Genomic DNA, 25,180 nt, shown 5'->3' with positions numbered 1-25,180 from the left:
ACCATCCTCCATAAACACTGCTGTGCAGCTATAATTATTTGTTAATAATTATCTATATATCTGTCAATAACTATCTGTTAATTAATTTAAAAGTGTGAAGACTTTTATTAGGATGAAATGGCTAGTGTTTAAAGTACTAATCACTGTTAAAATAAATATTTTTTAATAAAGGAAATGTATTTCTGTCTTGTTAAATACTTCCTAATTATCCATTTACCGATTTCTATAGCTACAAACCCATCAGTTGAGTAGAAAAAGAATTGTCAGCATCTAACAGGTGACGTTTTCTATGTCCCCTAGCAGCTGTACAGGTGTTGTCATTACTCATGGACACATTTTATAAGGATCAACAGGTGAAGATAATAATTAGGACAGAGTTTGAGAACCTATGCTCCGGTGGAAAAGATAAAACAAGTCTGCTCTGTAAAAACAGCTACAGTCGTACACTCACACAAATAACCAGTAAATGGCACAAGTAATCTACAGAATAAAGTATAGAATGCAAGGATGGATATTGGAGTAATACTCTGGACACTTATGCCCCGCACACACAGCGCTTTCGATACAATTTTGATTGGGAGACAAGTAATCCACAAACGCTAAGTTACCTAGGAAACGCGTGTAACATACCATAAATCACAGCACTTAGTGGTTCCATCCGGCACAGTGTAGTATGACCCAATCATCTCTAGCACACTGCAGAGGTCTAGAACCAGACCTCTGCACTGCAGAACACTACCGATGACAGCTGGCAAATATGTCATATAAATGTGCAAATAAGAAGACGTGTGACTTGCTGGAGAATGTGCGGTCACCGAGGAACCCTGCTGCATATCTGGTGGACAAAAGCTAGCCAAACATGTTTTGAACACGGCCAAATGTCAAATTGCGATAAATTGGAAATCGATATATCACCCCCTACACCAGGGGTGGCCAATCGGTCAGAGGTAGAGACGAAAAATATCTGTAGTCAAGCTAAAGAGCCAACAACATGTGCACGCTGAAGGCACTTGCGCAAAAAAGGGGCGTGGTCTATTTGGACACCTTGGGTGGTATGCCGGGAAATTTTCCGCAGCGGGCTGTCCCGGAAAATTTCCAGCCATACCACTTATCTAGAATAGGTGCGCGTCAGTGGTGTCCAGGTGTACACCACTGGCGCAGCACCTCTAGAGCCCCCTTCTGTGGTGGTTTTGCTGGGGCAGGACAAACCTGCCCTGGTAGGTTTGTCCTACCCCAGCAAAACCCACCGGTCAGGTGGTTAATGCGGAGCCGCACTTTAACAGGGGAAGAGCCGCATGCGGCTCGAGAGCCGCATGCGGCTCGAGAGCCGCCGTGGGTTGGCCACCCCTGCCCTACACTAACTAATACTATTAACGCTATATGGCAAACCTACAGACTAGAACGATTTACTGCAATATTACATGATACACCTGAACTCTTGATTAAAACCTTGTCCCCGTGGACAGCACACTTTGAGGCTGAACCCCCATTAAACAGTATATGACCACCTAGTTATATTCACTCGATTACACATCATTATATACTCAACTCACTCAGACAGAACCAGCCGGCTACTCTGTGTACCATTAATAGACACTCATTCATTGTCTAACTTTGATCAATGACTGTATTATTCTGCAGCTGTACAGTGTTTGCACTGGTTGCTCACCTGTATCATCTTTATATCAATGGTTTTGCAATTCCAAAAAAATGAATAAAAATATATTCTCAAAAAAAAAAAAAAAGATGTCTGACAATACAGTGAAACCAGAGTCAATGATTAGGGTACGTGAAGCTTTTATTGTGACTGGAGAGAAAGAAATGTGGATCCCCCTCCCTCCGTAAGTGTATGGAGGTGATATTACCCTAAATAACAGTCTTATGCAATAGTTCATGGCTTGAGAGGTGTCCCCCGCTGCTCGATCTATGGGGGGACCCCGCTCCAGGGCTAAAGTTCTCTCTTTATAACATTTGGAAGTGGTGTCGGGTCAGGGAAATTCCCCGCCCGCTCCATGTCGACGCCTATGACGACGCTGTCCACATTATAGATAGACTAGCAAATTGTTAGGGCTATTTTCGTATTAAAATAGATTACATGTATAAACACTATTAAAGACTGAAATATATAAGTACAAATGGATCGTTGTGACATGGGAGTGATTCCTAAGAAATTAATCTTTAAAACAAGTCCAGAGAAAGTATTGCGGCCCAACCGGTAAGGAAGAATTGCAAAATTAATTCATCTGATGAATGTAAAAATAACCGGTGTAATGCTCTCGGCATGCGTATTGGTATGGTTCCCGGGGTGGGAAGAAAAAGCAACTTCCTTCCAAAAGTAATCCAAAGGAAAATAAAAGGATGATTGTGCACTGCATTGTGGGAAGCTTTGGTTCATGCACGTTATGCTTTGAAAGTGTTTGCTGATCCGCCCATCCCAGTGTCCTGTTAAAAACATCTAGTCCCCCAAGTTCTCCTGCTGTCAGCCGTTCTCCTTCCACAACACAAGGTGGATACTGTGGTCCGGCATGCTGGTGGCAAAGACCAGACCGCTGTCATTTACACCGTCCAGGCCGTTCAGCCAGGCCATTTCTCCAGCCAGAAAGCTGGAGCCCCTCTTGGACTTCCGGTATTCAGGGAGGGGCCAGCGACTGAGGACTTTCTCGGTCCGTAAGTCCATGATGTATAGGTGATGGTTGTCGAACATGAGGGCGAAAATATCCCCAAAGCCCAGCAAGGAGAGGTTTGTGGAGTCGGGTGCTTTTATAACTCTGTGGGGGGAAATAGCAGATAAATGTGCATGATTAAAAAATAATAATAATCAAAAGCATAAAAGAGCAGTAATTCCAAGGTGCAGATTAACCCCTTCAGTGGTGGTTTTTTTGGGGGGGGAGCGCTCCCCACTGGGAGAGTTTTTTATGGGGAGCGCTCCCTTAAAAAAAACCCACCACTGCCTCCCTGGGTCTGGGCAGCACCGCTGAACTGTCAATCAGCGGCTGCCCGGACCTGCACCCCGGCACCTCGTCCCTGACCTCGGGAGCCGGCTTGTCATAAGCAGGGGACTTCAATACAAAACCCGGAGGGGAGGGGAGGGGGGAGGAGGAGGAGGCGCCACAGAGGGGAGGGTGCCGGGCAGCGCTGAAGCTGCCTGAGTTCAGTGATTGAACTCAGCAGCGCTGCCTGGCTGTAAACAGTGGCAATCCCGAGAATTTTCCGGGCTTGCCAGACTGGGCACTGAGGCGCAGCCCGGAAAATTCTCGGGATGGCCACTGAAGGGGTTAATAATTAAAAACAGACATTATTTGTGCAGCGTCTGATGATCATTAAGACTGCTGTGAAATCATACCAGTAAAGTACGATCATGCACTGTCGGAGAGGGAGAGCAAGAGGATAACCGTGCCCAAAGTTACAGCTGCACTACTCTCTTTGTACCACTCGCTGGCGCCAAGTATTTTGTTTTTAATTTTGATTGCAATTTGATCCCGATTCGAATTAATTTGGGATCGAATGGAACAGCACAAAAAAAAAAAATTGATTTGGACTACATCGTACAGATCTGTACTATATAGTTTTGTGTGCACAGTATATTTTTCTATTCCATTTTGATGCTGCGGATTGGGAACGAATCTGCACCGAATGCGGCTACAAACAGTTCGATGACCATTCGATTTTGCTTATATAAGCAACGTGTGTTTGTGTACGGGGCAAAAGAGGGATGACTCGGTATTGACAGCTGCTGACAGACTGCGGGTTTATGGCGCGTTCCAAGCTGAACACCTAACATGCAAGTACATGGGGCCAGATTCAGTACAGCAAAAAAAAGCTGTGCAGGGTAAATACTGGCTGCTTTTGCATGTAGCCCACAGACTTTAGGCAGCTTTATTTTTACACCGCAATTAAGATTGCAGTTTGCACAAAAGCAACTCAAATTGAACTCTCTGCACACGTTACATCTGCCCCACCTGCAGTGCAGCATGTTTTTTTCCCCATTTGCATGTTTTTTTGCTTTGCTGAATCAGGGCCATGGCCTCTAATACTGAAATAAGCTCTCCGTTTTAAGGGTTACAAGACACAATAAAGACATGGAAATGATGTATAGTTACCGCAGGATGTCATAGCTTGCAAAGTCCCACTGGTAGAGTCCTAAGGCAGAACTGCAGACTATGTATTTGCCGTCAAAGTGCAGCCGAGGCTGAAGGGAGATGCTGCGATCGTCCGACACATACAGCGTCTTCAGACACTTGCAGTTTATTTCTCTGCCAATGGGCCAGATCTGCAAGACAGGGGAGAAACCAGGCTCTGTGAGATACCGGCAAATGCCATAGCACATATGTGATAATAAAACAGTTGGGGTTCCTTACCACACCCCATCAAAGCTCTATTTACAGTTAAGGTGGGTTCCCTTTTCCGAGAATCCCTACAAACTGTTGCACTTGGCATGCTCCAAACCCTTCCTGCGTATGTTTATTTATTACCAGTTCTTTATATAGCGCTCACATATTCCGCAGCGCTTTATAGAGACTATCGAACAGTTACTTCAGTCCCTGCCCCCATTGGAGCTTGCAATCTATGGGCAGGATTCTGATCTGCTTGGTAAGCAGGCTCCGGTACTAAGACAGGCGGCTGACGTCATGTGACGTCAGCAACCCGTCCCGAGCACCACGGAACATGGTTATTTAACAAACCCGTTATTTTACCAGATAGGTACAAAAGAAGAAAAAATAAAAAAAGATTTGCAATAGACTTAGGGGGAAGGATTCAATCTTGGATTCCAACTGTCGGAACGTCTAGTTGGAATCCCGGGCCTTTATGTTCCGTTCGGCAGGAACTCAACTGCCGAAAAGTCCAAGGTTTGGCGGAAAAGGCAGTGGATTGTCGAATAATGGCCGGGAACTCGACAAAACAGAACCGACTTTTTTATCGTTGGATGTTTTGTCGGAAACTGCCTTCAATGCTTTCAGAAACAGCATTTGAATAGGTGATGCCTGCTATTGAATACCCCCCATAGAGTGTAATATCTGTACTTGTTGCAGAAAGGTGCATGTAGATTAATGAAGGAATAATACCTTAATTTCGTACTTGTCAGCACTCAGTAGAATGTAGTCTCCAGGGCTGTGCATGACAGACTTCACCTCACACCTCTGTAGCACAACCTGCAATGACGCAGTGACACCTACTTATTCTATCTTCAGGGATTTAGCAAGAAAACCATATACGCAACCATGCGATCAATATCGGTTAGGCATTCTGTACACCTCGGTTATTGGACTACAACACCCAGCATGCTACCTACCTTTGTGACCCACTCAGTGTGACCAGTGAGTGTATTCAAGCATGATCCTGTAGATAAGGCCCAGATTTTCACAGTGTTATCTGCAGATCCGCTCACCAGTACATCCAGCTCATCATTGTAGTCCACACTGAACACTGACAAGAGACACGGAAACAGTCATTAAGATAAGGTCCCGATACGCAGATCTCTTCTCGAACGACGTCTCTGCAGTTGAAACGGAGTGAGCCCTACACCAGCTCCTGCGGTGTAACCTAACTACAAGCACAGAGAACACTGGACGTAACTTTTAGAGCATGCAGCTTGTGGGACTTGCACATTCTCCCATGGACTCAGTTGCTGTAGACCAGGCATAGTGGAGAGAGTGTGGGTTGGGGAGCAGAGACCGCGAGGAGCACGCGATTAGGGACCAGTCACCGTGGGGAGCGCACGCTGGGGACCGTGCACGGTGGAAAGCATGTGCTAGGGACTAGGCACCATGGAGTGCAGTGCTGGGGATGAAGTCATAGGTGCCTACCCCCCCATACACCGAATGAAGCCAAAACAGGCTGCACTGCAAAACTTAGTTCCTATTAAGGGGTTTGTAGAAATAGAAAACAGCATTAGTTGTGCTCACCAGGGAAAAGGGCCGACATGCCTTAGTTCGACACCTGCAATAGGTCGACAGGGGTAAGGTCGACACAAGCATTAGGTAGACAATAGAAAGGTCGACAGTCAAAAGGTTGACGTGTTTTTCACCACTTTTTTTGTCCCGAATGTCGCCATGCTTTGGGCACTAGTATATTCTGCCACTATGCCGTAGATGATAGGGCATGAAATACAGACCCAGTGTCCGCATCCCCTCAGACCCAATGTCCGCATCCCCTCACACCCAATGTCCGCATCCCCTCACACCCAATGTCCGCATCCCCTCACACCCAATGTCCGCATCCCCTCACACCCAATGTCCGCATCCCCTCACACCCAATGTCCGCATCCCCTCACACCCAATGTCCGCATCCCCTCACACCCAATGTCCGCATCCCCTCACACCCAATGTCCGCATCCCCTCACACCCAATGTCCGCATCCCCTCACACCCAATGTCCGCATCCCCTCAGACCCAATGTCCGCATCCCCTCAGACCTAATGTCCGCATCCCCTCAGACCCAGTGTCCGCATCCCCTCAGACCCAATGTCCGCATCCCCTCAGACCTAATGTCCGCATCCCCTCAGACCTAATGTCCGCATCCCCTCAGACCTAATGTCCGCATCCCCTCAGACCTAATGTCCGCATCCCCTCAGACCCAGTGTCCGCATCTCCTCAGACCAAGTGTCCGCATCCCCTCAGACCCAATGTCCGCATTCCCACAGACCTAATGTCCGCATCCCCACAGACCTAATGTCCGCATCCCCTCAGACCAAGTGTCCGCATCCCCTCAGACCCAATGTCCGCATCCCCTCAGACCCAATGTCCGCATCCCCTCAGACCCAATGTCCGCATCCCCTCAGACCCAATGTCCGCATCCCCTCAGACCTGATGTCCGCATCCCCTCAGACCTGATGTCCGCATCCCCTCAGACCTAATGTCCGCATCCCCTCAGACCCAATGTCCGCATCCCCTCAGACCAAGTGTCCGCATCCCCTCAGACCCAATGTCCGCATCCCCTCAGACCCAATGTCCGCATCCCCTCAGACCCAATGTCCGCATCCCCTCAGACCTAATGTCCGCATCCCCTCACACCCAATGTCCGCATCTCCTCAGACCCAATGTCCGCATCCCCTCAGACCCAATGTCCGCATCCCCTCAGACCCAATGTCCTCATCCCCTCAGACCCAATGTCCGCATCCCCTCAGACCCAATGTCCGCATCCCCTCAGATCTAATGTCCGCATCCCCTCAGACCCAATGTCCGCATCCCCTCACACCCAATGTCCGCATCCCCTCAGACCCAATGTCCGCATCCCCTCAGACCCAATGTCCGCATCCCCTCAGACCCAATGTCCGCATCCCCTCACACCCAATGTCCGCATCCCCTCACACCCAATGTCCGCATCCCCTCACACCCAATGTCCGCATCCCCTCACACCCAATGTCCGCATCCCCTCAGACCCAATGTCCGCATCCCCTCAGACCCAATGTCCGCATCCCCTCAGACCTAATGTCTGTATCCCCTCAGACCTAATGTCTGTATCCCCTCAGACCTAATGTCCGCATCCCCTCAGACCCAGTGTCCGCATCCCCTCAGACCTAATGTCTGTATCCCCTCACCAGTGCACGTGCTCTGTGCCACACATACAGTGACAGTGTACCCGTTGAGGAGAATCGTGTTGTAGGGGCCAGGGAAATAAACAATCTGTGCCGGATATGGAAATGGACGAGGGATGTAGAACTCACCTGCCCCGGTATGACCCCGGAAGTGCTGCGTTCTGGCTCCGGAACTCCAGTCCCAGCAGGCCATGGTGTTATCAAAGGAGCCAGTTATGAGCTTCTGCTCATCAAATGTCACGGCGGCACACGTGTGGGTCTGGATACCGTATATGCACTGGCCGGTGCTCACATCCCATAACTTTGCAGACAAATCATCAGAACCTGTGCAACGTACAACACCGGGATCATTCAGAAGCAAAAAGGCACACGCTACAGACCTACATATATGTTGTACATCACATTCAGTGAAAGAATGGGGCGAAGTACAAATACTATAACAATATTGTCACAAAACACAACCCATGGGATACATAAATAGTGCTCATTCTAGCTCCCTGCACCTTTCAGAACCTGTGGAACGTCCTGTACAAAACCCACAGTACGAGTCCTACTACTACATAATACACATGGAACCCTCCACTACACTGTATGAGTTCTACTACTACATAATACACATGGAACCCTCCACTACACAGTACGAGTCCTACTACTACATAATACACATGGAACCCTCCACTACACAGTACGAGTCCTACTACTACATAATACACATGGAACCCTCCACTACACAGTACGAGTCCTACTACTACATAATACACATGGAACCCTCCACTACACAGTACGAGTCCTACTACTACATGATACACATGGAACCCTCCACTACACTGTATGGGTCCTACTACTACATAATACACATGGAACCCTCCACTACACAGTACGAGTCCTACTACTACATAATACACATGGAACCCTCCACTACACAGTACGAGTCCTACTACTACATAATACACATGGAACCCTCCACTACACAGTACGAGTCCTACTACTACATGATACACATGGAACCCTCCACTACACTGTATGGGTCCTACTACTACATAATACACATGGAACCCTCCACTACACAGTACGAGTCCTACTACTACATGATACACATGGAACCCTCCACTACACTGTACGAGTCCTACTACTACATAATACACATGGAACGTCCTGTACAGGACCCTGCACTACACTGTACGAGTCCTACTACTACATAATACACATGGAACGTCCTGTACAGGACCCTGCACTACACTGTACGAGTCCTACTACTACATAATACACATGGAACGTCCTGTACAGAACCCTCCACTACACTGTACGAGTCCTACTACTACATAATACACGTGGAATGTCCTGTACAGGACCCTGCACTACACTGTACAAGTCCTACTACTACATAATACACATGGAACATCCTGTACAGAACCCTCCACTACACTGTACGAGTTCTACTCCTACATAATACACATGGAACGTCCTGTACAGGACCCTGCACTACACTGTACGAGTCCTACTACTACATAATACACATGGAACATCCTGTACAGAACCCTCCGCTACACTGTACGAGTTCTACTCCTACATAATACACGTGGAACGTCCTGTACAGAACCCTCCACTACACTGTACGAGTCCTACTACTACATAATACATATGGAACGTCCTGTACAGGACCCTCCACTACACTGTACGAGTCCTACTACTACATAATACACATGGAACGTCCTGTACAGAACCCTCCACTACACTGTACGAGTCCTACTACTACATAATACACATGGAACGTCCTGTACAGAACCCTCCACTACACTGTACGAGTCCTACTACTACATAATACACATGGAACGTCCTGTACAGAACCCTCCACTACACTGTACGAGTCCTACTACTACATAATACACATGGAACGTCCTGTACAGAACCCTCCACTACACTGTACGAGTCCTACTACTACATAATACACATGGAACGTCCTGTACAGGACCCTTCACTACACTGTACGAGTCCTACTACTACATAATACACATGGAACGTCCTGTACAGAACCCTCCACTACACTGTACGAGTCCTACTACTACATTATACACATGGAACGTCCTGTACAGGACCCTCCACTACACTGTACGAGTCCTACTACTACATTATACACATGGAACGTCCTGTACAGGACCCTCCACTACACTGTACGAGTCCTACTACTACATAATACACATAGAACGTCCTGTACAGAACCCTCCACTACACTGTACGAGTCCTACTACTACATAATACACGTGGAATGTCCTGTACAGGACCCTCCACTACACTGTACGAGTCCTACTACTACATAATACATATGGAACGTCCTGTACAGAACCCTCCACTACACTGTACGAGTCCTACTACTACATAATACACATGGAACGTCCTGTACAGAACCCTCCACTACACTGTATGTGTCCTACTACTACATAATACACATGGAACATCCTGTACAGAACCCTCCACTACACTGTATGAGTCCTACTACTACATAATACACATGAAACGTCCTGTACAGAACCCTCCACTACACTGTATGAGTCCTACTACTACATAATACACATGGAACGTCCTGGACAGAACCCTGCACTACACTGTACGAGTCCTACTACTACATAATACACGTGGAACGTCCTGTACAGAACCCTCCACTACACTGTACGAGTCCTACTACTACATAATACACATGGAACGTCCTGTACAGAACCCTCCACTACACTGTACGAGTCCTACTACTACATAATACACATGGAATGTCCTGTACAGGACCCTGCACTACACTGTACGAGTCCTACTACTACATAATACACATGGAACGTCCTGTACAGAACCCTCCGCTACACTGTATGAGTCCTACTACTACATAATACACATGGTACGTCCTGTACAGAACCCTCCACTACACTGTATGTGTCCTACTACTACATAATACACATGGAACATCCTGTACAGAACCCTCCACTACACTGTATGAGTCCTACTACTACATAATACACATGGTACGTCCTGTACAGAACCCTCCACTACACTGTATGTGTCCTACTACTACATAATACACATGGAACATCCTGTACAGAACCCTCCACTACACTGTATGAGTCCTACTACTACATAATACACATGGTACGTCCTGTACAGAACCCTCCACTACACTGTATGTGTCCTACTACTACATAATACACATGGAACATCCTGTACAGGACCCTGCACTACACTGTACGAGTCCTACTACTACATAATACACATGGAACGTCCTGTACAGAACCCTCCACTACACTGTACGAGTCCTACTACTACATAATACACATGGAACATCCTGTACAGAACCCTCCACTACACTGTACGGGTCCTACTACTACATAATACACATGGAACGTCCTGTACAGAACCCTTCACTACACTGTCCGAGTCCTACTACTAGATAATACACATGGAACGTCCTGTACAGAACCCTCCACTACACTGTACGAGTCCTACTACTACATAATACACATGGAACGTCCTGTACAGGACCCTGCACTACACTGTACGAGTCCTACTACTACATAATACACATGGAACGTCCTGTACAGAACCCTCCACTACACTGTACGAGTCCTACTACTACATAATACACATGGAACGTCCTGTACAGAACCCTCCACTACACTGTACGAGTCCTACTACTACATAATACACATGGAACGTCCTGTACAGAACCCTCCACTACACTGTACGAGTCCTACTACTACATAATACACATGGAACGTCCTGTACAGAACCCTCCACTACACTGTACGAGTCCTACTACTACATAATACACATGGAACCCTCCACTACACTGTACGAGTCCTACTACTACATAATACACATGGAACGTCCTGTACAGGACCCTGCACTACACTGTACGAGTCCTACTACTACATAATACACATGGAACGTCCTGTACAGAACCCTCCACTACACTGTACGAGTCCTACTACTACATAATACACGTGGAATGTCCTGTACAGGACCCTGCACTACACTGTACAAGTCCTACTACTACATAATACACATGGAACGTCCTGTACAGAACACTGCACTACACTGTATGAGTCCTACTACTACATAATACACATGGAACGTCCTGTACAGAACCCTGCACTACACTGTATGAGTCCTACTACTACATAATACACGTGGAATGTCCTGTACAGGACCCTGCACTACACTGTACGAGTCCTACTACTACATAACACAATGAACGTCCTGTACAGAACCCTCCACTACACTGTACGAGTTCTACTACTACATAATACATATGGAACGTCCTGCACAGAAGCCTCCACTACACTGTATGAGTCCTACTACTACATAATACACATGGAACGTCCTGTACAGAACCCTCCACTACACTGTACGAGTCCTACTACTACATAATGCACATGGAACGTCCTGTACAGAACCCTCCACTACACTGTATGAGTCCTACTACTACATAATACACATGGAACGTCCTGTACAGAACCCTCCACTACACTGTATGAGTCCTACAACTACATAATACACGTGGAATGTCCTGTACAGAACTTTACTCCAGGTTCTTCCAAGAATTATGCCTGCCACAAACCCCCTCCAATGAATCTCCCACAAGTTCCGGGCTATGCACAGACTGCACACATTGGGGCATCAGTAGATGGTAAGCGGCTTGCGAAAACATTTGCTGCCATGCTAAGCAAATCCCAGGCTTGCATGGGACGTGATTTCACTCTGGTGAACTGGCGTATACATAAATCAGCAGCTGTGCGATCAGGTCCGAATTAGGCCCATTGTAAGTACCAGCTGCTGCTCAGTGAGCAGGAAATATTAACATTTTCCAAAACAAAAAAAACTACATGTAAAGCTATTTAAGTTGTAGTGATACATCACATGTATAATTGGGATACGGTCACTGGGTCTATAGCAAGTTGGTTGACAAGCATTGGGTCGACGACAGATCATTAGGTCGACACAAGCATTAGGTCAACAGTGTCTAGGTTGACAGTCAAAAGGTCGACATGGGGTTTTCCACAGTTTTTTTGAGCCGACGTGTGCAGACAGGCGGTATTTCATGCCCTACCATGCGCTAGGGCGTGGCGGGAGAATAAAATAGTGTGCCGATGTGAGGGGATGCGGTGCACTGGAAACTGTGTCGACATTCGGGTAAAAAAAACCTGAAAAATCCCATGTTGACCTTTTGACTGTCGACATACTCCTTGTGTCGCCCTAAACCCATGTAGACCTAATGCTTGTCGACCAACTTGCTGTAGGCCCTTTCCAAATTAAAGTATGCCCTCCTCGCTACTCAGCACCCTGCACCTAGAGTAAACACTATAAAGGCATATTAGAGATATCCGGTCATACAGTGTAGCTTCAACCCTATGTTATACCTGCCCCTCTATGGTAACTGGCTACAATCAGAAACCAGTCATGTACCAGGTGCGTTTCTATCCGGTTAGCCGCTCTGTGAAGAAACAGAGAGCCTCCTAAATGTCTCTAGCACAGAACCCCCACATCTGTTACCCCAGAGTTACACAGAATCTGCTCTCTGTCCCAACCAAGCACCAGATTTCTCCTCCCATTCCAGCTTCAAGAATCATCCACGGCATCTCTAGGTGCCACGTACCTGTACACAGGAGGCCGTCCTTATAATAAAGTGCATAAACCCTGGCGCTGTGCCCGATGAGCGTCGCCGTCTGGAAAGCTTCGTGGTTGGCCAGCTGTCTCATGCGTAACACGGCCTGCAAGTAGACTTTCTTCCAGTGCGTGGTGTCCTGCACGGCATCGTCTATCTGCCAGCCCAGGCTCCGGCACGCCGTCTGCCACACCTCTGTACAGGCACCGATAACCTTGTTCCACTGCTTAGATACCAGGCAGCACGTGAGTAACGTCTGGGGGTCCAGCCATTTAAGTAAGTAGAAGCTGAGCTCCAGAGGAAGCAGTTTCAGGAAGTCCCTCTTCAGCAGAGTCTCCAGGTTATTGGAGAGGTGTCGCAGCTGCACTGCTCCGCTCAGGCTGATCAAGTGATCCAGGGTCTCATTTTTCTGCAGGTCCGTCAGGGCAAAGAATGATGCCGTAAGGGTTTCAAGCCATGTCTCAAAGTCCTTCTTCTCCATAGGTTTCCAGACGTACCGGGCTGCGGCACAGGGGACATGCAGAGGCTTACAGTCATTTCCTGTAACAGCAAAGAGTACATAGTGACTCGCACTGTGCGGACATTTACACACATTGGGGGTAATTCAATTGTTGTTGCTGGCACTTCAATTTGCAGCCTCGGAGGCTGTTTGGACAACCAAACAGCACTTTTTACATTGACCAATAGCATAGTCGGGTATCGTTCGTTTGAGTGCGAAATGCCTGAAACCAATAACCATGTGAATATTTGATCAACCCCCCCCCCCACCCCCCCAGTTTAAAGTGGAAGCCTGTAACTTGACAGGAGCTGATTGGCTGGCGTGTTATCACCGGCCACTACCAGGCTTGGTAAATCTGCCCATGAATTATTGGAAACCTTTACAGTGAATTGCAGGTATGCCATAAGTAACAATCTTATTATTGGAAAACAATGTGGAGGGGGGTTCAATTCTGCCGCACACCCCACTGCTGGCTGTTTATGTTATTGGCCGTCTACCGAAGCTATGCAATTGTTGCACTGATCAGATGGCCAGAGCATTTTACGTCGCTGATAGCCTTGAGTTTAAACCCGTCTAATGTTGCCATGTGGGCATCTAAACGCCCAAGATTGGGCACCCAAACTACGGACATTAAACCCATTTTTTCTTGCACCTCCGGCTGAAATGTGTGTGTCGCAGTTAATGGGCATCTGATCGGAGTAACAATTGAATATCAATGATAGATGCTCATTAATATAGACGGCCAGCAGAGGTGCGCGGCAGAATGGATTACCCCATTTTAACTACATTTAACTAAGTCCTGCCAAAAGAATACTTACTTAATAATTAGTACATTAAAACAATTTTTTATATTTCCTGAAGCTTATGAAAGAGCTTTAGGTCAAAATCCACCTTGGCTGACATACAAGTAGGCCGCAGTACAGCACAGCATCCGCCCTGTCCTGTTGGTCTGTAATAGGCTGGAAGCTGGCAGAGGAAGGGAAAGACACAGCACTACTCTGTAGGCCTACCCATGTATCCCGCCTTCTAGTGGTTGGTGTCACCTGGGATTCCTAGAGCTGAGCAGATACACAGGGTCCCAGGGAGAGCTTCAATACAGGAGACGTTGGCTGGGGTAATAAGCTTTATAAATATAAGGGACAGCGCTAAGAGAGGACTATAGAAACAGCTACGAATAGGAAATGTACATTTCACCCTTCTTCTGCTGGCCAGCAGGTGGCGGCATTTGTACAGCATTTATCTAAATCTATCTATCTATCTATCTATCTATCTATCTATCTATCTATATATATATATATGTGGCAACTACTCCTCACCTCTATAAGGTGAAGTACTGCCGGTGACAACTAGACAGACAAAATTACTCCTTTGTGTGTTAAAAGATGTCCTAACAGAAAGTGAAAGTTATTTTGGTAGGGACGCTGATCTGCTTCAAACTTGCTGGATATGGAGAGGGAGCTGTGAAGTCAGAGATTGAAGGTAGAAGCGGATTGGGACTGGGGTGGAGAGTTTTTGGGCTAAAAACTGTCACATCTCAAAGTGAAAGTACATCGCATAAGCCAGGACAGGCCAACCTGTGGCTCTCCAGATGTTGTGAAACTACAAATCCCAGCATGCCTTGCCACAGTTTTAACACTCCCTTATAGCAAAGCTGTGGCAAGGCATGATGGGATTTGTAATTTGACAACATCTGGAGAGCCACAGGTTGGCCAGGCCTGGCATAAGCTGTCATTTTGACAAGCTTTTAACTAGTTAGCAATGAAGCGCAGTTTCAGCACCGCTTGCTTTTGGCACCACAATGTAACCTGCAGCTCAGTCATTGCACACCAGTGGAAACATGCAGAGGCCTCTACAAGAACATACAATGTAATAACCATTTCACAGTAAACTGCACATTAGGGCCTATGAACCTACAAACGGAGAGAGAACGCAGCCGTTACATACACGGGTCTATGCAGCACACCTACCAGAACAGTTACATTTCCATTATTGCTCAGGCTGCTCGCTCAGCGTTTTATATTCTGCACCTGGGGGAAATAAGAAAAGAGGTCTTATAAAATTATAGCTTTGGTCAAAGACTGTATACAAACATAGAAGTAGGGCCTGATGCTGGTTCACTCGCAAAAGCAAATTCCTTCTTTAATGGACAAAACCATGTGCACTGCAGGTGGGGCAACTGAACAAAATAACTCGCCCAAATCTAAAGGGCCCTACATATGCAGAGATTTGTGCCAGAGATTCATAACGGGAGATTCAGCATGAGAGATTTCACTCTGTCAGATAATGAGCCACATGCAGAGAGATCTGTGTCAGAGATACATAACGGGAGATTCAGCATGGGAGATGTCACTCTCTCAGATAATGAGTCACATACAGAGAGATCTGTGTCAGAGATACATAACGGGAGATTCAGCATGGGAGATGTCACTCTCTCAGATAATGAGCCACATACAGAGAGATCTGTGCCAGAGATACATAACGGGAGATTCAGCATGGGAGATGTCACTCTCTCAGATAATGAGCCACATACAGAGAGATCTGTGTCAGAGATACATAACGGGAGATTCAGCATGGGAGATGTCACTCTCTCAGATAATGAGCCACATGCAGAGAGATCTGTGTCAGAGATTCATAACGGGAGATTCAGCATGAGAGATGTCACTCTCTCAGATAATGAGCCACATACAGAGAGATCTGTGTCAGAGATACATAACGGGAGATTCAGCACGAGAGATGTCACTCTCTCAGATAATGAGCCACATACAGAGAGATCTGTCAGAGATACATAACTGGAGATTCAGCATGGGAGATGTCACTCTCTCAGATATGAGCCACATACAGAGAGATCTGTGTCAGAGATACATAATGGGAGATTCAGCACGGGAGATGTCACTCTCTCAGATATGAGCCACATACAGAGAGATCTGTGTCAGAGATATATAATGGGAGATTCAGCACAGGAGATGTCACTCTCTCATATAATGAGCCACATACAGAGAGATCTGTGCCAGAGATACATAACAGGAGATTCAGCATGGGAGATTTCACTCTCTCAGATAATGAGCCACATACAGAGAGATCTGTGTCAGAGATACATAACGGGAGATTCAGCACAGGAGATGTCACTCTCTCAGATAATGAGCCACATACAGAGAGATCTGTGTCAGATACATAACGGGAGATTCAGCACGGGAGACGTCACTCTCTCAGATATGAGCCACATACAGAGAGATCTGTGTCAGAGATACATAACGGGAGATTCAGCATGAGAGATGTCAATCTCTCAGATAATGAGGCACATACAGAGAGATCTGTGTCAGAGATTCATAACGGGAGATTCAGCATGAGAGATGTCACTCTCTCAGATAATGAGCCACATACAGAGAGATCTGTGCCAGAGATACATAACGGGAGATTCAGCATGGGAGATTTCACTCTGTCAGATAATGAGCCACATACAGAGAGATCTGTGTCAGAGATACATAACGGGAGATTCAGCACGAGAGATGTCACTCTCTCAGATAATGAGCCACATACAGAGAGATCTGTCAGAGATACATAACGGGAGATTCAGCATGGGAGATGTCACTCTCTCAGATATGAGCCACATACAGAGAGATCTGTGTCAGAGATACATAACAGGAGATTCAGCACGGGAGATGTCACTCTCTCAGATATGAGCCACATACAGAGAGATCTGTGTCAGAGATTCATAACGGGAGATTCAGCATGAGAGATGTCACTCTCTCAGATAATGAGCCACATACAGAGAGATCTGTGCCAGAGATACATAACGGGAGATTCAGCATGGGAGATTTCACTCTGTCAGATAATGAGCCACATACAGAGAGATCTGTGTCAGAGATACATAACGGGAGATTCAGCACGAGAGATGTCACTCTCTCAGATAATGAGCCACATACAGAGAGATCTGTCAGAGATACATAACGGGAGATTCAGCATGGGAGATGTCACTCTCTAAGATATGAGCCACATACAGAGAGATCTGTGTCAGAGATACATAATGGGAGATTCAGCACGAGAGATGTCACTCTCTCAGATAATGAGCCACATACAGAGAGATCTGTCAGAGATACATAACGGGAGATTCAGCATGGGAGATGTCACTCTCTCAGATATGAGCCACATACAGAGAGATCTGTGTCAGAGATACATAACGGGAGATTCAGCACGAGAGATGTCACTCTCTCAGATAATGAGCCACATACAGAGAGATCTGTCAGAGATACATAACGGGAGATTCAGCATGGGAGATGTCACTCTCTCAGATATGAGCCACATACAGAGAGATCTGTGTCAGAGATACATAACAGGAGATTCAGCATGGGAGATGTCACTCTCTCAGATATGAGCCACATACAGAGAGATCTGTGTCAGAGATATATAATGGGAGATTCAGCACAGGAGATGTCACTCTCTCATATAATGAGCCACATACAGAGAGATCTGTGCCAGAGATACATAACAGGAGATTCAGCATGGGAGATTTTACTCTCTCAGATAATGAGCCACATACAGAGAGATCTGTGTCAGATACATAACGGGAGATTCAGCATGGGAGATGTCACTCTCTCAGATAATAAGCCACATACAGAGAGATCTGTGTCAGAGATACATAACGGGAGATTCAGCATGGGAGACGTCACTCTCTCAGATATGAGCCACATACAGAGAGATCTGTGTCAGAGATTCATAACGGGAGATTCAGCATGAGAAATTTCACTCTCTAAGATAATGAGCCACATACAGAGAGATCTGTGTCAGAGATACATAACGGGAGATTCAGCATGGGAGATGTCACTCTCTCAGATAATGAGCCACATACAGAGAGAACTGTGTCAGAGATACATAACGGGATATTCAGCATGGGAGATGTCACTCTCAGATAATGAACCACATACAGAGAGATCTGTGCCAGAGATACATAATGGGAGATTCAGCACGGGAGATGTCACTCTCTCAGATATGAGCCACATACAGAGAGATCTGTGTCAGAGATACATAACAGGAGATTCAGCATGGGAGATGTCACTCTCTCAGATATGAGCCACATACAGAGAGATCTGTGTCAGAGATATATAATGGGAGATTCAGCACAGGAGATGTCACTCTCTCATATAATGAGCCACATACAGAGAGATCTGTGCCAGAGATACATAACGGGAGATTCAGCATGGGAGATTTCACTCTGTCAGATAATGAGCCACATACAGAGAGATCTGTGTCAGAGATACATAACGGGAGATTCAGCACAGGAGATGTCACTCTCTCAGATAATGAGCCACATACAGAGAGATCTGTGTCAGATACATAACGGGAGATTCAGCACGGGAGACGTCACTTTCTCAGATATGAGCCACATACAGAGAGATCTGTGTCAGAGATACATAACGGGAGATTCAGCACGAGAGATGTCACTCTCTCAGATAATGAGCCACATACAGAGAGATCTGTGTCAGATACATAACGGGAGATTCAGCATGGGAGATGTCACTCTCTCAGATAATAAGCCACATACAGAGAGATCTGTGTCAGAGATACATAACGGGAGATTCAGCATGGGAGACGTCACTCTCTCAGATATGAGCCACATACAGAGAGATCTGTGTCAGAGATTCATAACGGGAGATTCAGCATGAGAGATTTCACTCTGTCAGATAATGAGCCACATACAGAGAGATCTGTGTCAGAGATACATAACGGGAGATTCAGCACGAGAGATGTCACTCTCTCAGATAATGAGCCACATACAGAGAGATCTGTCAGAGATACATAACTGGAGATTCAGCATGGGAGATGTCACTCTCTCAGATATGAGCCACATACAGAGAGATCTGTGTCAGAGATACATAACGGGATATTCAGCATGGGAGATGTCACTCTCTCAGATAATGAGCCACATACAGAGAGATCTGTGTCAGAGATACATAACGGGAGATTCAGCATGGGAGATGTCACTCTCTCAGATAATGAGCCACATACAGAGAGATCTGTGTCAGAGATACATAACGGGATATTCAGCATGGGAGATGTCACTCTCAGATAATGAACCACATACAGAGAGATCTGTGCCAGAGATACATAACGGGAGATTCAGCATGGGAGATTTCACTCTCTAAGATAATAAGCCACATACAGAGAGATCTGTGTCAGAGATACATAACGGGAGATTCAGCATGGGAGATGTCACTCTCTCAGATAATGAGCCACATACAGAGAGATCTGTGTCAGAGATACATAACGGGATATTCAGCATGGGAGATGTCACTCTCAGATAATGAACCACATACAGAGAGATCTGTGCCAGAGATACATAACGGGAGATTCAGCATGGGAGATGTCACTCTCTCAGATAATGAGCCACATACAGAGAGATCTGTGTCAGAGATACATAACGGGAGATTCAGCATGGGAGATGTCACTCTCTCAGATAATGAACCACATACAGAGAGATCTGTGCCAGAGATACATAACGGGAGATTCAGCACGGGAGATGTCACTCTCAGATAATGAGCCACATACAGAGAGATCTGTGTCAGATACATAACGGGAGATTCAGCATGGGAGATGTCACTCTCTCAGATAATGAGCCACATACAGAGAGATCTGTGTCACAGATACATAACGGGAGATTCAGCATGGGAGATGTCACTCTCTCAGATATGAGCCACATACAGAGAGATCTGTGCCAGAGATACATAATGGGAGATTCAGCACGGGAGATGTCACTCTCAGATAATGAGCCACATACAGAGAGATCTGTGTCAGATACATAACGGGAGATTCAGCATGGGAGATGTCACTCTCTCAGATAATGAGCCACATACAGAGAGATCTGTGTCAGAGATACATAACGGGAGATTCAGCACGAGAGATTTCACTCTCTCAGATAATGAGCCACATACAGAGAGATCTGTGTCAGAGATACATAACGGGAGATTCAGCACGGGAGATGTCACTCTCAGATAATGAGCCACATACAGAGAGATCTGTGTCAGATACATAACGGGAGATTCAGCATGGGAGATGTCACTCTCTCAGATAATGAGCCACATACAGAGAGATCTGTGTCACAGATACATAACGGGAGATTCAGCATGGGAGATGTCACTCTCTCAGATATGAGCCACATACAGAGAGATCTGTGCCAGAGATACATAATGGGAGATTCAGCACGGGAGATGTCACTCTCAGATAATGAGCCACATACAGAGAGATCTGTGTCAGATACATAACGGGAGATTCAGCACGGGAGATGTCACTCTCTCAGATAATGAGCCACATACAAAGAGATCTGTGTCAGAGATACATAACGGGAGATTCAGCACGAGAGATTTCACTCTCTCAGATAATGAGCCACATACAGAGAGATCTGTGTCAGAGATACATAACGGGAGATTCAGCATGGGAGATGTCACTCTCTCAGATAATGAGCCACATACAGAGAGATCTGTGTCAGAGATACATAACGGGAGATTCAGCATGGGAGATGTCACTCTCTCAGATAATGAGCCACATACAGAGAGATCTGTGTCAGAGATACATAACGGGAGATTCAGCACGGGAGATGTCACTCTCAGATAATGAGCCACATACAGAGAGATCTGTGCCAGAGATACATAACGGGAGATTCAGCAGGGGAGATTTCAAATCTGTCACAACAGACACCTTTAAACATAAACTCTATAATATACCTTTAATTGGTGAATAAATGTACCATCTGACTGCATGCCTGTAAAATTTCATTTATATGTTCTTTTTATGAAGCCTGTGTTAAATCATTAGGTTCCACACTCCTAAACCCTTATTAGCAGTCTTTTATACCTATACATTTCGGATTACTATGTGGCTATGGACGTGTCATGTAGAATAATTCAATTCTCATCTATAAATATTAGCCTGTAATGGACGCAATTATTGGCTATAGATACATATATTTGCGTCATATAAATAAAATACATTTCCTGATAAATATCTTCTGCGCTATCCCTACAAGCCTATTCTAATGCATTCTACAATCCCAACAAGCTTATTCGAATGTATTCGTTTCTAAATTCCAGTCTTTCTGTGAACACATCACTGTAATACGTAAAATAATCTTGCGCACATTTTAATATAAACAGAAAATAACAGTTTTGCGACAAACATGCCAGTGTTATTTTAGTAAAGACTGCAAATAAAAGTTGGTGGGGTCATGACCTTTCTCCCTATGCTGGCTCTACATACGCAGAATACCGATTCCTCAAAGCTAGCTCCATTGCCAATGAAGCTATTACAGTAAAAACACATTTTTAAATCTATTAGTAACTTCCCAAATCTATATGCAAACATCACCATCTCTATCACAGGAACATCTTCTGCTGTATAGTGACAACATTACACACAGTCATCTATCTCCCAAATAGTCCCAGCTTTATCTCAAGCATCGCCTGGTCATCAGAGACGGGGTGCAGAGGAAGATGGGCAGCAGACGGCGGCAGCGGGGCGCATCTCATGCTGCCAGTGTGTGTGTGTGTGTGTGTCAGGTCAGCGGGTGCTGCGGCAAGGCTGTGCGGATGGTGCAGGAGAGGCGGCGGCAGAGGTCCCCGTTCCGGCAGGTAGGAGGGATGTCACAGACACAGTGGGCTTCTCGGCGGCGGCGGTCACCTCAGCAACGGCGGTGGCAGCAGTGCTCTTCTCGGCGGCAGTGGGGCTTCAGTGACAGTCTCTCCGAGGGCCCTGCTCATCCCAGCCACACATGCGGGAGATGAGCAGGAGCTTCTGAGTGACTGCACTGCTTTATCCGGCGTGGCCGTGCTGAATCTTGGGCAGATTCAGAACGGAAGGGGGGCGGCGCATTTAAATCGCTGTGTGGGCGATTTACATGCGTTTTCAGGCATCTTCTGAGTATTTTATTAAAATCGCTCAGAAAATGCCTGCAAGTCGCCCAGTGTGTGGGGCCCATAACTCTCTCTGCACATGTTACATCTGCTCCCCTGCAGTGCACATGGTTTTGTCCATTAACGAAAGAGTATGCTTTTGCGAGTGAACCAGAATACATGGGATAGGATGGTAACATATATTCGATGTGATATTGTCATATTCCATTGGGTGACACACACACACACACTTTACTTTTAGGAATTTTTGCTTTGCTGGACTCTCGATTGCGATACCCCACCAACTCCTGGGCAGCTGGACTGCATACCATGTATCAAATGCAATCCAGGTCATGGCTGTGGGATCCGTTAGATCCTTGTGGCAGCCAGTGCGTTCTGCGACTGCAGTGCGCACGGGAATTATACTAAGGGCCAGATGTATCAAGCTTCAAAAGTGATACAATGGAGAGTGATAAACAACCAGCTCCTATGTGTCATTTTTCAAACCCAGCCTGTAACATGACAAGTAGGAGCTGATTGGCTGGTTGTTTATCACTCTCCATTTTATTACTTTTTGAAGCCTGATACATCTGACCCTTACTGCACGTCAAACCCGCATTACGCTTACTGCGCACCAACCCCGCATCACCTTTATTGTGCGCTATCCCCACATTACACTTACTGCGCACCAACCCCGCATTACACTTACTGCGCACCAACCCCGCATCACCTTTATTGTGCGCTATCCCCACATTACACTTACTGCGCGCCAACCCCGCATTACTTTTACTGTGCACCAATTCAGCACTACCCTTACTGTGTGCCAACCCCATGCTACGGTTACTGTGCACCAACCCCGCATTACACTTACTGCGAGTCAACCCCACATTACACTTACTGTGCGCCAACCCTGCATTACACTTATTGTGCGCCAAACACCCCCCCCCCCATTACCGTTACTAGTGTTTATTTTAGCACCCGCCATCTTTGAAAAAGTATGCAGTTCCGCTTCCCTACATGGGGTGCCGCTGTCTGCTGTAGTGCTTCCAGCACAGTGTGGTCTTTATATCAGCACTGATAGGCAAACCAGACCTGTGCTAGAAACACCACAGCAGACAGCGACACCCCAGGCAGGGAACAGGAACTGCATGGGTTTTCAAAGATGGCGGTGCTAGAATGAAAATTACCCTTACTGTGCGCCAACCCCACATTACACTTACTGTGCGCCAAACCCACATTACCCTTACTATATTACTGTATTACTTTTTTGTATCATATACATTGTTTATAATGCCTGTAACGAGCCTTGGATCCAGTTGGAGAAAGAGAGCTGTATAAATAAAAGTATTATTATATATGGGATGTCATAAGGTATATGAATACCACAATCAGAGATGAGAACAGCACACATTTGGATGTAATGATGAGGATAATTATTATTATATGTATACCAGGCCAAACATGACACTAGATAACATGTGGGATGGTAGGAGGACATACATGACACTAGATAACATATTTGGAATGGGATAACGACATATAACATTTGTGGGATGGTATGCGGACATACATGACACCAGATAACATATACTGGGCGGGATAACACCACATATGGGGCATGATGAGAATAGCGCAGCCCCGCGGCGTGGAGGGGGCACTGCTGGACTTAGCCACCCCACAGACACCTCGGCGGGGACTATGTGATTGCTTGGGCCTGGCTGACACTCCCCCCCGCGGGCCCTGTGCGCAGTGACAGCCCCCGGCCGTCTCCAGCCTTTACCTTACTCCCCGCGGGCTCTCTCTCCACACGGCCGCCATCCTGATCTCCCGCCCGCTCCGCCCTCAGCCTCGGCCTCAGCGCAGACTAAAGCAAGCGCTGCCAATGCCGGCAGCATCGATGCACGCATACGGCCTACCAATAGTCCGGGAGCCACGCGACCGGTATTCTACTAGACATGCCTGAGTAATGCCCTCCGCGGCAGGAGGCGGATACTGTCCATTCCGGCGCCGCCATATTGGTTATGGGCAAAGATCAGAACTTCTTCCTGACCTGTCATCCATCTATTGGCTGTTGTCACTTGTACTTATGTTTATATACACATATTATTATAGTATTATATACAACACGTTAAATATTTTATATATATATATATATATATATATATATTATTCTAGTGTCCATGTCCGAAACACTGCCATCTGCTAGCAGAAAGAGAAACTACATCTCTTTCTCACACGTGCACAAACACAGAGGGTAGCAGACAAGCTTTCAAAGCTTTTGCTTCAAGCCGGCTTACTATATACTGTACATTTCCTATCTAGTACACATCTATATCTAGTATTATCTCATTTATAAATATATATATACACACACACACAATAACTAAGCCTGCTCGAAGCAAAAGCTTTGAAAGCTAGCCTTCTACCTTCTATGTTTGTGCATGTGTGAGAAAGAGATGTAGTTTCACTCTCTGGCAGCAGATGGGAGTTTTTCTAAGACTTAAGGACACTAGACATGTACTTTTGGTACTTGTGTAGTACCAGGATGCCCAATTAACATACGTACGCTAGCTTAAGGAAATCGCATCGCATGGCCTGTTTTAGTGGCGTACGATGCGATACGCC

General features: G+C 46.3%; 1 protein-coding gene across 1 annotated transcript; it reads right to left on the bottom strand.

Moving 5' to 3' along the window:
• Window positions 1–1,780: 1,780 nt before the first annotated feature.
• Window positions 1,781–24,480, bottom strand: FBXW2 (F-box and WD repeat domain containing 2). The gene is made up of 8 exons (XM_083158549.1): window positions 24,336–24,480; window positions 15,644–15,703; window positions 13,169–13,717; window positions 7,663–7,857; window positions 5,291–5,424; window positions 5,064–5,150; window positions 4,101–4,270; window positions 1,781–2,768 (listed from the first exon to the last, which is right to left on the bottom strand). The coding sequence occupies exons 3-8, from the start codon at window positions 13,656–13,658 to the stop codon at window positions 2,480–2,482; spliced, it is 1,365 nt and encodes a 454-aa protein (XP_083014675.1). The 5' UTR covers window positions 13,659–13,717; window positions 15,644–15,703; window positions 24,336–24,480; the 3' UTR covers window positions 1,781–2,479.
• Between the last annotated feature and the right edge of the window lie 700 nt (window positions 24,481–25,180).

Source organism: Crinia signifera, chromosome 9 (assembly GCF_055691185.1).
Source record: "Crinia signifera chromosome 9, ASM5569118v1, whole genome shotgun sequence".
NCBI lineage: Eukaryota > Metazoa > Chordata > Amphibia > Anura > Myobatrachidae > Crinia > Crinia signifera.
Note: the sequence above shows the minus strand (reverse complement) of the source record. Positions and strands in the feature narration are given on the sequence as shown.

Bases quoted from the DNA above. Each gene is read 5' to 3' on its own strand.
- FBXW2 (XM_083158549.1), bottom strand. From the start codon at position 13,658: ATGGAGAAGAAGGACTTTGAGACATGGCTTGAAACCCTTACGGCATCA. The intron at 5,151-5,290 runs GTAGGTAGCATG...GCGTCATTGCAG, and splicing joins ACACTGAGTGGGTCACAAAG to GTTGTGCTACAGAGGTGTGA. The intron at 2,769-4,100 runs GTAACTATACAT...TTCCCCCCACAG, and splicing joins GCAAGCTATGACATCCTGCG to AGTTATAAAAGCACCCGACT.